This window comes from Mchenga conophoros, linkage group LG15 (assembly GCF_057382185.1).
Source record: "Mchenga conophoros isolate Kocher_MC1m ecotype Shallow Benthic linkage group LG15, M_conophoros_male_GT1.1, whole genome shotgun sequence".
Taxonomy (NCBI): Eukaryota; Metazoa; Chordata; class Actinopteri; order Cichliformes; family Cichlidae; genus Mchenga; species Mchenga conophoros.
In genome coordinates, this window is record NC_140540.1 from 26,123,247 (window position 1) to 26,135,557 (window position 12,311).

At 45.0% G+C, this 12,311-nt stretch overlaps 1 protein-coding gene across 1 annotated transcript in view; it reads right to left on the reverse strand.

Moving 5' to 3' along the window:
• The window catches only part of nmbr (neuromedin B receptor), a 75,372-nt gene extending 63,423 nt beyond the window's left edge, over window positions 1–11,949 (reverse strand). Inside the window, exon 1 of the mRNA XM_085248014.1 lies at window positions 11,371–11,949. Within this exon, the coding sequence (XP_085104140.1) occupies window positions 11,371–11,780 (410 nt within the window). The 5' untranslated portion in view covers window positions 11,781–11,949. The remainder of the gene's footprint in view (window positions 1–11,370) is intronic.
• Window positions 11,950–12,311: the final 362 nt, after the last annotated feature.

Below are 12,311 nucleotides of genomic sequence, written 5' to 3' on the forward strand. Positions count from 1 at the left end.
CTTCTGTGCATCATCTTGACGGGAAACGATCTAGGCTCCAATAGCCACTCCAATCACCATGCCAATTATGCATTAGGCTTGTTATCCTCTTCAAGGACCTTCAGGCGAGTTAGGAGCCATTATGAGCTCGTTAGTGGCCTTTAGGCTCGTTAGGGGCTCATTAGAGGCCATCAGGGTCAGACACACAGCTGGATCGCTACTCGCAGCTGTGCGATCAGGAAATGAGTTTCCAGTTAACATGCTGATATCATGGTGTTTCAGAGGGACGACGACCGCGTCTGCTGGTAAATAAACGGGAACAGGAGCCCCTGCAGGGCTTCTGATTACAGAGGCTTCCTTTCACGTCATCGAAGGAAATTATTCATTCATTTAGTCCAAGTCACCTTCAGTTGTTTCAACAGTTTTTTAAAGAGAATATCCAAAACAGAGCGATCTGTGGTCAGTGAGATGATCACCACATTCTCCAAACCTAAACTAAACCATTTTTGTACCCACGCGTTTTAGGAAATTATTAATCACATCAGAAAACACCCATACTGCATGACAACCATTTCTAGGACCTAAAATATTCATAGATTTCATATAAAATCTGCCGTCTGCTTCACTCTGTCCCTATAGGCAAATTCTACACAAATGGACCTCATAGAGCTTATTATTGGACAGATGGATGGATGGATGGATGGATGGATGGATGGATGGATGATTATTATTGGACCACATTATTTATGCCATTACTTTTAGATTTAAAGTGCAGTAACTGGAGTCTGTGTATAGCCAAATTATAGATTTTACTTATTTTATCACCATTATTGCTTCTATATTTAGGTTGAATTAAAAAAAACGTGATAAGTTCGTTAAGTAGTTAAGCAGTCCCTCTAAAGTGTACAATGCTGGTGTGATAGATGGTACAAACCCATAAACCATAGTAGGATGAAGGTACAATCAGGTAGTTGCATCTTTGGGTCTGCTGAGGTCATCATCAAACAACGAGTGGATGTCCACGTGCCTATCAGTTTTTTGCAGCTACACAGACTTGTCCAGAGAGCAGCTCTGCTCCTCAGGTGAACTGTCTGCATCTACAACAGAGTATAATCACCATTCAGTGCCTCAGTCACGAAGGCCTACAGAAAGTCTGGCAGTTATAGCAATCTGTTAGGGATGGCAGCAGTCACAGGGAGGCTTCCAGTGTAGCAGTGCATGCCTCTTTGCAACCAGTTTCATACAACGATTGCAGGATAGTCAGGCAAACACGCGTCTTTCCATTACAGTCGATGGTTGGAGACAGATAGGTCTCCTTGCCTGTGTGACTGAGGCCTGTGATACTCAATGAACAGTGCAACAAGATCTCAGTCTTCCTTGACTCGTGCATATTTGGCCTCCTGCACGCTTCTGTAGACATCTGTAGATATCCTGCAGATATCGGGAACAGCTGTGTGGATAGCTTCAGGTACCTTTGGGAAAGCATGAGCACAGCTTCAGAAACATTTACCAAAGTTTACACAGAAAAAAACAGAGGCTGAAGCAAGGTGTTGGAAATCCTTTTCTTTCCTTTTGATTATTAACGTTGGATGGATCCACAAAACATGCAAACACCAAAGTCAACAGATAAACAGAGAGTGAAGACAGACCTCCTCCGACAGCCTGATGCTGTATTAATGTACATCTGCTCCTGTTTCCTTTCTTCTTCTGAGTTTGCATGCAAAGGTCAAATGGATTTAAAGAGGATTCCAGCTGCATTACCATTCTGCAGACTTGATCTGGTCCCATGCATTTCACATAAAGTACTGACCTTTACCTTGACTGTACAAGACAAGCACACACAGACACGCATGCACTCGAGATCCGTGACCTTCAATCAGAGCAGAAGTATTTCTGTTTGTGCTTCAGTTTCTGCTGTTGGCTCGGGTCTTTAAAAGCATCACATATACACACACAGCGTGATCAGACCAAATGCATAGCAGTTAAAACACAGGTTGCTGAAACTGCAAGTCAAGCTCATGATGCTGATGAAGAGCACAGAAATATTTTCCTAGATTTCCCTGAGAGACTAGTTTACCATTAAAGCTTTTTAAATGACTTGTGATGCACCTCATTTCAGTGGGACTGGAATGATGGATGCATCACAGGGTGAACCAGAAGACTATGGCTCACCTCATGCAGTTTGTTTTCTTCCTTCCATGTTTCTCTTTTCATCTATTGGTTATGTTTGGGAGAACATGGTGATTTGATTTAAATTATTTAACACCACCCTGCATGTTTAAGTGTCAGACCAATTGCATTATATGCATAAACCTAAGATCCTGAAAACACCCCTGCAAAGATCAGTCATGCTTGGTTAAAGAGGCACTAACTGTCTGTGAATGAGGGCCTGAACGTGCTTACTGTCGACCTCGATGCTGCTTTTGTGTATCTAAATCTATCATTAGTTAAGTGGCAGTAAATCAGCCGAGGCTGATAGAAAAAGTTCTAACGGTGATGCTAGAGCAAAAGCAAGTCACAGTTCTGCAGAACTGTGACACCGCCTCACGGCTTCGAATGAAACTTTTTAATGTCTCAGAGTAAATTTTGGACACTAAAAGCAAAGAAAGTGGTGAAAAATAAAAGTGCTGTGCAGAATATTAGGATGCTGATGTAAAACTAACCATCTGTTTCTGAGCTCACAGTGAATAATTAAAACCAGAATAAGTTGTAAGTAGCAGCATATTTGAGCTGAAAGTTGACTTCATTCATCTGTTCAAGTGGCAATTTATGATCCCAGTTTGGACTGACGGCCACTTCTAAAGCAAACGCTGGTGTTTCCCTCTGTTCACTTTCACTTTCTCTCTGACTCACTCAGCGCTCAGCGCTGCCTTCATCTCATCAAGTGAAATGTAAGCTGGATTAAAAAGAATCCACTTTTTCACATACAGATGGCCTCGTGTGCACGGCTCGCAGAGTGTGACGTATGACACAGCATCAATTCATACATTTCCCACACTTTCCATTAACATTTAACCACCAAGCACATGATCGATTCATAACCTGTTTAACATACCTCAAAACCAAATGAAGATCCAGCAGGTGCGATGCCCGGACTCAAACCTGTCACCCGCACAGAGTGAGATTTTAGACAGAGGTGTGGGTCATAAAACAATTATTTCATAAGAGCCCCTGCAGTGTCACAGTATATGTAGCAGGTTATCACATTAGTGAGAGCACTCTGTCACTCCCAGCTCATCATTTTTTACTGTGTCACATCCAATCAAAAACGACCAAACAACAGGTTTTTGGCGGCTAAAACTAAAGTGAGGTCCAACGGTGAGAGTCTACAGCCGTCTGTGAGACAAGGTGGAGGCCCTGTCATGGTTTCAGCTGCATGTCAGTCAGTGGTGTTGGAGCTCTTTGATAAACTGATGAATCATGAACACATGAAAAGTACCATCAGATTTGAATCCACTATGCAGTAACATGTGAAAAGCATCTGATTGGTTGTGTTTCCATGTTTCAATAATTGCTGCGCCTGTTTCTGTTTTTCTTGCAAAATATAAAGAAATCATGGTGGTTCAAGACTTTTGCACAGTACTGTACCCCCCAAAAATGGACTTGAAAGGTCTGTAAAATGAGCACCTTGGCGAGGTGCAGTGTGATTAAAAAGGTGATAGGTGTGAATGAGAATTGATAAACTCTCACAGGTCCCAAATGAAACAACAAGTACGAGTTTGTCCACTAGACGAACTCTGATCAGCAGAGTGATGACCACTGCAAGACTGATGAACGTCATTCAATATCAAAAGCCTTTTATCAGTCTGCCAGTTCTCAGACAACTGGAAATGTGGGTTTACTGGATTTTAGAGGAGTTCACGTGCCAAGCTCTACAGAGCAAGATCCTGCTTGTTGTATCGATCTAAGACTACATTTTAACTTTATTCGCACTTATCTGAAAATCCAAGCTTCTCTCATACCTGCCTGCGGTCCAGCTCATACACTTTATTGGATGTTACACTGCTTTATGTGGTTTATAAATGTCGTGGGCAAATTGAATTTCACTTCAGAAGCCCATTAGTCCCTGTTGCGCCCGCAGGGAGATGTGGCTGTCAGCTTTGGTTTACGTCCCCAAACGCATCGTGGTTCTGGCGTTTTCTTGTTTGTTTCCAGACGGAGCTGACCTTGGATTCAAAGCACAGATAACTCTCTGCTTTATCTCATCACGGCGGGTTGAAGTTAGTCAGAGGGCAGAAGATTTCACAGAGAATTAGGCCGTTAGGAGATAATTAAAGGAGTGTTTCATGCATCATCAGATTGGTTTCTCTGCGTTGTTCAGGCTCGGAGTGATCGCTGGGCAGGAGTAATGAGATGACGAGCGGAAAGGAAATAACATGTTTCACGGTGAAAGGAAGCAGTGTTGGAGCCTGCATACACACACACACACACATGCACACACACACATATACGTCGCTGAGAGCATAAATTAAAAAGTTGTTCTCCTCTGAAGCGCAGGGACAGCAGCCGCATAGCTCCACCCGTCAGAGGACAGCCACGACAGGATTTACAGGGAGAGGAGGTGGTGTAGTAGCTACTGCTGAAGTATTTATCGATGAAAATGGAAATGCTTTTGAGAACTTCAGAAGGCCAGCTCTGTTTGCTCAGCTGTTTGCATTTGTCTAATATCTCATCACACTGCAGCGCTGCTGACAGCCGGGCTTTAAAGCAACTCATCATGACACACATTAAAGCTGCCATCCCTGCAAACCTCGATCTATAGTTTGCATACAGGGCAAACAGGTCGACAGAGGATGCCATAATAACAGCTCTTCACTCAACCCTCACACATCTAGACAGTAGTAACACCTATGTGAGAATGCTATTTGTGGATTTCAGCTCTGCCTTCAATACAGTTCAATCCCACAAACTGGTTAATAAACTAAGCAACTTAGGACTCAGCAGCTCACTGTGCAGCTGGACTTGGACTTACTGAGCAACAGACCCCAGGACGTCAGAATGGGAGCGCACACCTCCTCCACCCTCACTCTGCACGTAGGTGTCCCACAGGGGTGTGTCCTCAGTCCCCTCTTATACGCACTTTTCACCCATGAGTGTTTGACAACAACAATGAATCAGCCTACAGAGAGGAGGTTCAGCATCTGAAGCAATGGTGTGAAAACAACAACCTGCATCTGAATACAGCCAAGACCAAGGACTTCAGAAGAACAAAGCGATCTGAGCACTCTAGAAAACTTTAAGTTCCTCGGAGTCCACATCTCGGCCGACGTTACCTGGTCCACAAACATTTCCCACCAGGTAGGGACAGCACAACAAAGGCTGTACTTTCTCAGGAAACTGCGTCAGGCCCAGTTACCCCAGAGACTGCTAGTAAACTTCTACCACTCCACCATCGAGAGCCTTCTGACTTACTGTTGCACCACACTCTGGTTCAACTGCCCTACCTCCACCCTCAACTGCACTGCCAACACACATGGACATTACACTTTATTTATAAACTGTATTTCTATGTATACTTTAATGCAACCAACATCCCTACCTCTTTAAACTGTATTTATTATAGTTGCAACAGCACCCCCCTCCCCCCCGCCTCAATGTGCAATATCACCCCCCACACACACACTCGATGTGCAATATCACTGATCACACTGCACCTCACAGTGCACCTGCTCCTCGAATGGCATGTATGTGTGTGTGTGTAAGCGTGTATGTGGAAATATGTGTGTGTACGTATGTACGCATGCATATATGTATGTATGTGCGTGTATGTATGCATGGGCGTATCCGTATGTATTCAGGTGTATGTATAACTTGTACATATCTTTCTTGTGTAAATGTAAATTTGCCTGTGTTATTGTGTAAATACTTATGCGACTGTGTACTTCAGACACATGGAGAGATGCCAAACTGCCTTTCATTGTTTTTGTAACAATGACAATAAAGAGCTATTCTTCTTCTTCTCTTAAAAGCAGTGCTCCTGCTTATGTGACAGCAGATTTTTACGTTTATTTTATGGAATCCAAGTAAACTGTAGCTCTCAGCAGATTTTCCAGTCTAGATCTCAAGAGCCTGTTTTCATTCCTGTGGCATGAGTTTGTCCAAACCTTCAGTACCTGATCACCATTCACTCCCGGCTCTTCCAGTGAGCCAAAGAGTGTTTGACCCCAAACCATAATCTGTTCCTGCAGCTGACCCAGTTTTCCCAACACAAAGCAAACACACTGTCATAATCCTGGGACTCTGACCCAGCGTTTTCAGTTTACATTTTGAGTTCTTAAGTTATTCCTTGAAATACGGTAAGTAATAGGATTAACATTTGGTTGCCTTAAGTCTAGTCTAGTTATCCTTCACTTAGGTCTTCTTTGTTAGTCTGTCATGTTTCTTTTCTTCCAGCTTGTGTTATCATGCCTACATCGTTCCATGCTGTTTTTTGAAAGTCTGTGTCCTGTGTCAGTGTAGTCAGCTTTGCTTCCTTTGTCTCGTTATGTCAGATTAGCCTCAGCTGTTTCCCCATGTGTTTCCACTTCCCCTGATCACCTCCTGTGTGTATTTAGTCTGTGTGTTTTCAGTCATTTCTTGTCAGATTGTCTGCTTCGTTTCCAGGTCATGAATTCATGTGAAGTCCTTATGGTTCAGTTTTCTCATATCAGGTTCTAGGTCCATGTTCTTGTTTTGGTTTTTTTTATTTAGCTCACCCAGTTTAGTTTATTGTTAGTCTTGCCTTTGCCTTTTGCTTTGTACCTTTGTCCAGCCTACAATAAACGGCTTGTTTTGAGTTCCCATTAGTTCCCATTAAGTTTGTTTCTATGCTTTGGTTTGTCTGCACCTGGGTCCACTATTCGCACTCCACACAATTTGCCTCTGCACACTGTGACAGCCAACTCCAACACACCTGAACCCTAGCCTCCACCTGCCCTACCTCCACCCATGTAACACAGCCTTTATACGCTTCATTACCTACACCTGTTCACCTGCTCATTAGTGCAAATATCTAATCAGCCAATAGGATGGCAGCAAATCAGTATATTCTGGCACATACAGGTGACCTGTTCAGGCCCGGCAGCAGAAAGAGGAAAAAAGAGGAACTGAAGTCTAAGGTTGGATGAGAATGGCCAGACTGCTGCGAGCTGATAGGAAGGAAGAGGGAACTCAAAAACACTTGTTAAGACCAACGTATGCAGAAGGGCATCTGTGAATGCACAACATGTCAGACGTCAAAGCGGCAGAAGACCACACCAGGTGTCACTGCTGTCACCTAAGAGCAGGAAACTGAACAACACAAGACCGGAGTAATGTTGGTCTGATGAGCCTCCATTTCTGCTGTCGTGATCGGAAGGTGGGGTCAGGTGTAAACAGTGTGGATCCATTCTGCCTTGGATCGGTCGTTCCGGCTGATGGTGGTGTGATGGAGTCACTGAGACTTTTACAGCTGAGCATCATTTAAACACCACCGCCCGCCTGAGTGTTGTCAGTCACCACGCCCCTCCCTGTATGACCACAGTGATGGCTGCTTCCTGCAGGATAACACATCGTGTTGCAGATCATCTCAAACGGGTTTCCTGAACACGGAGATGAGTTCGCGGCACTCTGGTGTTCTCCACACTCACCGATCTCAGTCCAGCAGTAATGTTGCTGCTGCTCCTGATGGTCCTGATGCAAACCATTCCATGACTCCACCTGCAGGACGGATGAAGCTGGTGGGTTGTGTTGTTAACCTGTTAACTAAACCCACACTTACAGCTTGTGCTTGAACCCACAATACTTCCAAACATCTCAGCGTGAAGCCTGACATCTTACATGAAATCGCTCCACATGACAGACGCTGTGCGCTCTGGCTCTATGTCGTGTTGTTACCTGATTAAAATTTAATGCGGCACAATGCACTTAACCTTTGCTGGTTAAATTTTTATGAATGGCGAACATAAGAAATGTTCAACGTGGTGTAAATGTGCATTATGTCGAGTGGGAATATGTGTGGGAATAAACCCACACTCTGGCTGTTTCTGATGACCTCAATCTCATTTCCTTCTACGCTCTCTCTCACCTCATCTTTCCACCACATTCAGCTTTTTAACCAGACTTTTCTGATTCCTTCTTGTCAGCTGCTGCTCATCCCTGTCTCTCCTCCTTCTTATAAATCACACTAAACATGTACAACCCACACACACCTGTGCATAGACCTGAATAACAGGCTGGGCTCGGACCTTAAACGTGTCAGTGGTCATTCATATTTAATGTCCAGAATGAACCACTGTGAGGGGCAGAGCTGTTTCTGTGTGTGTGGATCCTCACTGCTGTAAGCTTCACTGTGATCTGAGCCAGCTCTGCCAGCAGCTGAAGACTGCCCAAACATCCCAGAGTCCTTATCGTATAGCAAACCATCAAGAATACACAAAAACGTATAGCCCAGCTGAGTCTGAAGGTACTGGCTGATTTAATAATAATAATGGATTGCATTTGTTAGCACTTTTCAAGACCCTGAAAGCACTTTACATTATAATTCCACCATTCATTCACACACTGGTGGAGGCAAGCTACAGTTGTGGCCACAGCTGCCCTGGGGCAGACTGACAGAAGCGAGGCTGCCATGTCGCACCATCGGCCCCTCTGGTCAACACCAGTAGGTGAAGCGTCTTACCCAAGGACACAACGACCAAGACAGACAGACAGAGATGAGGATCGAACCAGCAACCTTCCGATGACAAAATGAGCTTCCCAACCCCCTGAACCACGATTGCCCACGAAAGTCAAATATGTCAACCAAAAGATTTCCTTCACATTTGTTATGTGTGGTTATTTATGAGAAAATTTATTAATCCAGTTTAAGGTCAGTGTTTTGGTCGTTGTAATGTTGGACCCAAGAAACATAAGCCGGAGCGAATATTACGACAGCAGAACTTTTATTTAATACTGTGGTTTTGTACTGGGACAGACACCGCTCTGTCTCACTGCTGTCACGTCCGCTCTCCTCCTCCGACTGTCACTGCCAACATATAAAGAGAGACAATCACTGACAGATCCCCAGCACACCTGTTCACCCCGCCCCTGCACCGCCCCGGGAGCTCACTGCGTCACCCCTCCTCTGCAGCTGGCCAGAGACCACACCCACGCCACAGTCGTGTCTCAAGCATTTTAGGAAACGTCAGCGTCATGGCTGAAGGATGTTTCAGCATCTCTTCTTTACTTTTTTACTGTCGCTTATCAGCAATTATCAATGTAGTGTCTGCAAACAGTTAATATCAGCCAATATCATCACTATTAATATATCAGTCACATCACGTTTTGCAGAGAGAAGGACCAAATGCAGACTCTCGGGCAGGCAAACAGGTTAACTTAAAGCAAGTCAGTAAATGAATTTTTAAAATATCCAAACAGTCAAACATAAAGTTCAAAAACTGTAAATTAACTGAAACCTTAAACTTGAAAATACATGAGGGCTGGAAACCAGGAGAACAGCCAGCGACTGTGTACACACAGAGGGCCAATCAGGGAAGTGGAGACTAGTGGAAAAACGAAACACAGCTGAACTGAATCACAGAAGACGAGCCGAAGCAAAACTAAAGTAAAACAGGAAGTGTGATAACTAAACAGGGAAAAATCAAGAATTAAACTCTAAGCATTAAACAAACTCGGATTCCTATAGGAAATTTAAACGACCCAACGAGAAGGCCCAAAAACTCAAAAACACTGGATGAACTGACAGCTAAGGCTCTCCCAGAAACGTCCACATTTCCTAAAAACAAGTCTGACTCAATTACAACAAACCCCACAGAGTCTGAGTCTGCTGGGTTAATTCCACAGAGGGAGTAAAGAAATGAAGGTGAAAAGAAATTAAAGGGGAAAGGAGCTCAGAGTGCAACAGTGGAGATGGAAACATGCAGAAAATGAATGAGTTCAAGAAAACACTGAATGATATGAAACTGATTCTGAGGCAGCCAAGTATTCATCTCATCATTATCTTGTAATAATATTAAATTAATATAAAGAAACATAAGTAACCACCAACATGTCTTCAGTCTGGTCCAGACTGCAGGTTTTAAACGCTGAAGCCGCATCAGTCATGAGCTGCCTGTAATGTCTGGAGAGAGACTTAACGTGGGTCGATGCCACATCTCCAACACGCCAAGGTCACGAGATGGAACTTGGAGAGAGAACCTGCTGCTCTGAGTCTGTGTCACATTCAGCTCTACAGTAAAACCACAATTACTGTGAGTTTTAAGGAGGAAGAGCACCGAATTATCAAAGATAACAAAACGTCTGGCCTTAAAAGTCAAACAGCAGTCACTGATTATTGATCCAGTCAGCCAAGCACACCCACCAAGCTTATCTGCAACACCTCAGAGTTTCTGAAAGTCTCAGTGAGAAACTCTGATGGTCTGATTTTAAACTGCTGACAGTGGTTTTCTGCACTTTGTCAAACAGTTTCATTCGCTGAGGGTGAAACTCATTAAAACTCATTAAAAGGTTAAGAGCGCCTCTTCCACGCCTCTCCGCTGCAGTCCTGCCAAGCTTTTTCTCATCCTCAGAGTTTCCTTCATTTCTCGGACATTATCTAACACTCATCAATGCTGTGCCACAAATCAGCTTAAAGCGGCTACATTCATGCACACAAGGCTCCAGAGGCTCTTTGTCTGCAGTTCCAGATAAATGGCACATTCACATGCAGTCATTTTACAGCAGTTTAATCTAATGACGTCTGCTCCCACAGAACATCATCGCTGAACATCGCAGGCTAATTAGATGACTCACTAATATTTTCCCACAATGAGAAAGTGTGCAATGCTTTTTCAGATTCATTCAGCTGCTGCACACTAATCAGGTTACATTGGAGAGCTGCACCTCATCCGTGCGATCACAGTCAGAGCACAGAGTCCTGCAGCAGCCGGCGGACCGATCCGCCCTAAAAGTGGAGATGACCGCGAGGCGATAGACGGCTGTCAGGGTTCTTACAGGGGTGTGAGGACATTGAAGCCAAAGTCTGAGAGAGCTCGCATGCTTTAAATCAATCAGCACATCTGGCAGTTTTCATCTCCTGTGAATCACATTTAAAAAGTTCAGTGTGTGGTTTTTCTGCCAGCTTCAACCGTGAGTGTGATGGATTCAATCTGACTGTGCGACCTTACCTCTGAAATATCGACCAAGCATGAAACAGAACATGTTTAATAACGTGCTACACCTTCCGCTCAGCCTGCTGGCGTTATATGCTCCGTAAAACTATCAGCTGTAACAGGTGCTTTCATTTTAACCTCCTCATTTTTCATTTGACACTAAAAACTGCTTCAAATTTGAATCATTGAGTTTAACAGTTTCACGCAGTGCCGTGAAGGACCAGAGTGGCACTGCTGGTGTCACACTGTAGCTCTGTGATTTTGGCCCCCGTGATTCTCCTACCTGTCAGCGCTGAGCGCAGTGAGCGTGAACACCGACACCCCGACCGAGGTGAGCTGGATGACGGGGATGAGTTTGCACGCCGCCTCTCCGAACACCCACTCCTCGGAGAAGTAGCGGAAGGCGTCCACGGGCACGCAGGTGACCAGCAGCAGCAGGTCTCCCGCCGCCAGGCTGGAGATGAAGATGTTGGGCACGCTCCTCATGGCGCTGTTCGTGATGAAGATCTTCACCAGCGTGATGTTGCCCAGCAGACCCACGACGATGATCAGAATATACACGGAGGTCATCACGCAGCGCACCACGAAGTGTACGGTCTCCGCGCCGTCCGCGGACGACCACGGGCCGGGTACCTCCGTGGAGTTGGGGCTCAGAGCCTCCGCGGGAAGGTTCGAGAGGAACTCGTCATCCATGAGTGCGCACGGAGGAGCACTCCACGCCAGGGTGGACAGCTTTTGCGCAAAGGGAAGCTCGCGCGTAAAGCCGCAGAGACAGCAGGGGTGTGTGTGTGACGGTGTTGGGGTGTGTGGGCGTAGGGGGGTCCACACCGGCACCAACGACCAGAGAGACGGAAAAGTTTTCCAATAGCTGCTCCTCCGAGAAGCTTCTGAAGGCAGAGAGGAAGCTGACGCGCGTAAAGAGGGGGGAGGCACCGCTGTCTCTCCCCCCCCCCCCCTCTCTCACACCCGCAGTCGGGGGGGGGGGCGAAAGTTTGAGGTGAGACCCGGGCTCATGTTTTAATCTTCCATTATCATTTTAGCGGGTTTTTTACGTTTGAAATTTTTCCCCCCAAGGATTTCTTCCTGAAAATTTGAGATTGATCTTTTTATTTCTACTAAGTTGATCTGGAATTTAAATGAAATCCATGAGTGCAGACAGCCTCAGATTTCACTCAAACGGAATCATTTTAATATTTTCGTTTTTAAGCCTGTTTTTAATTCACC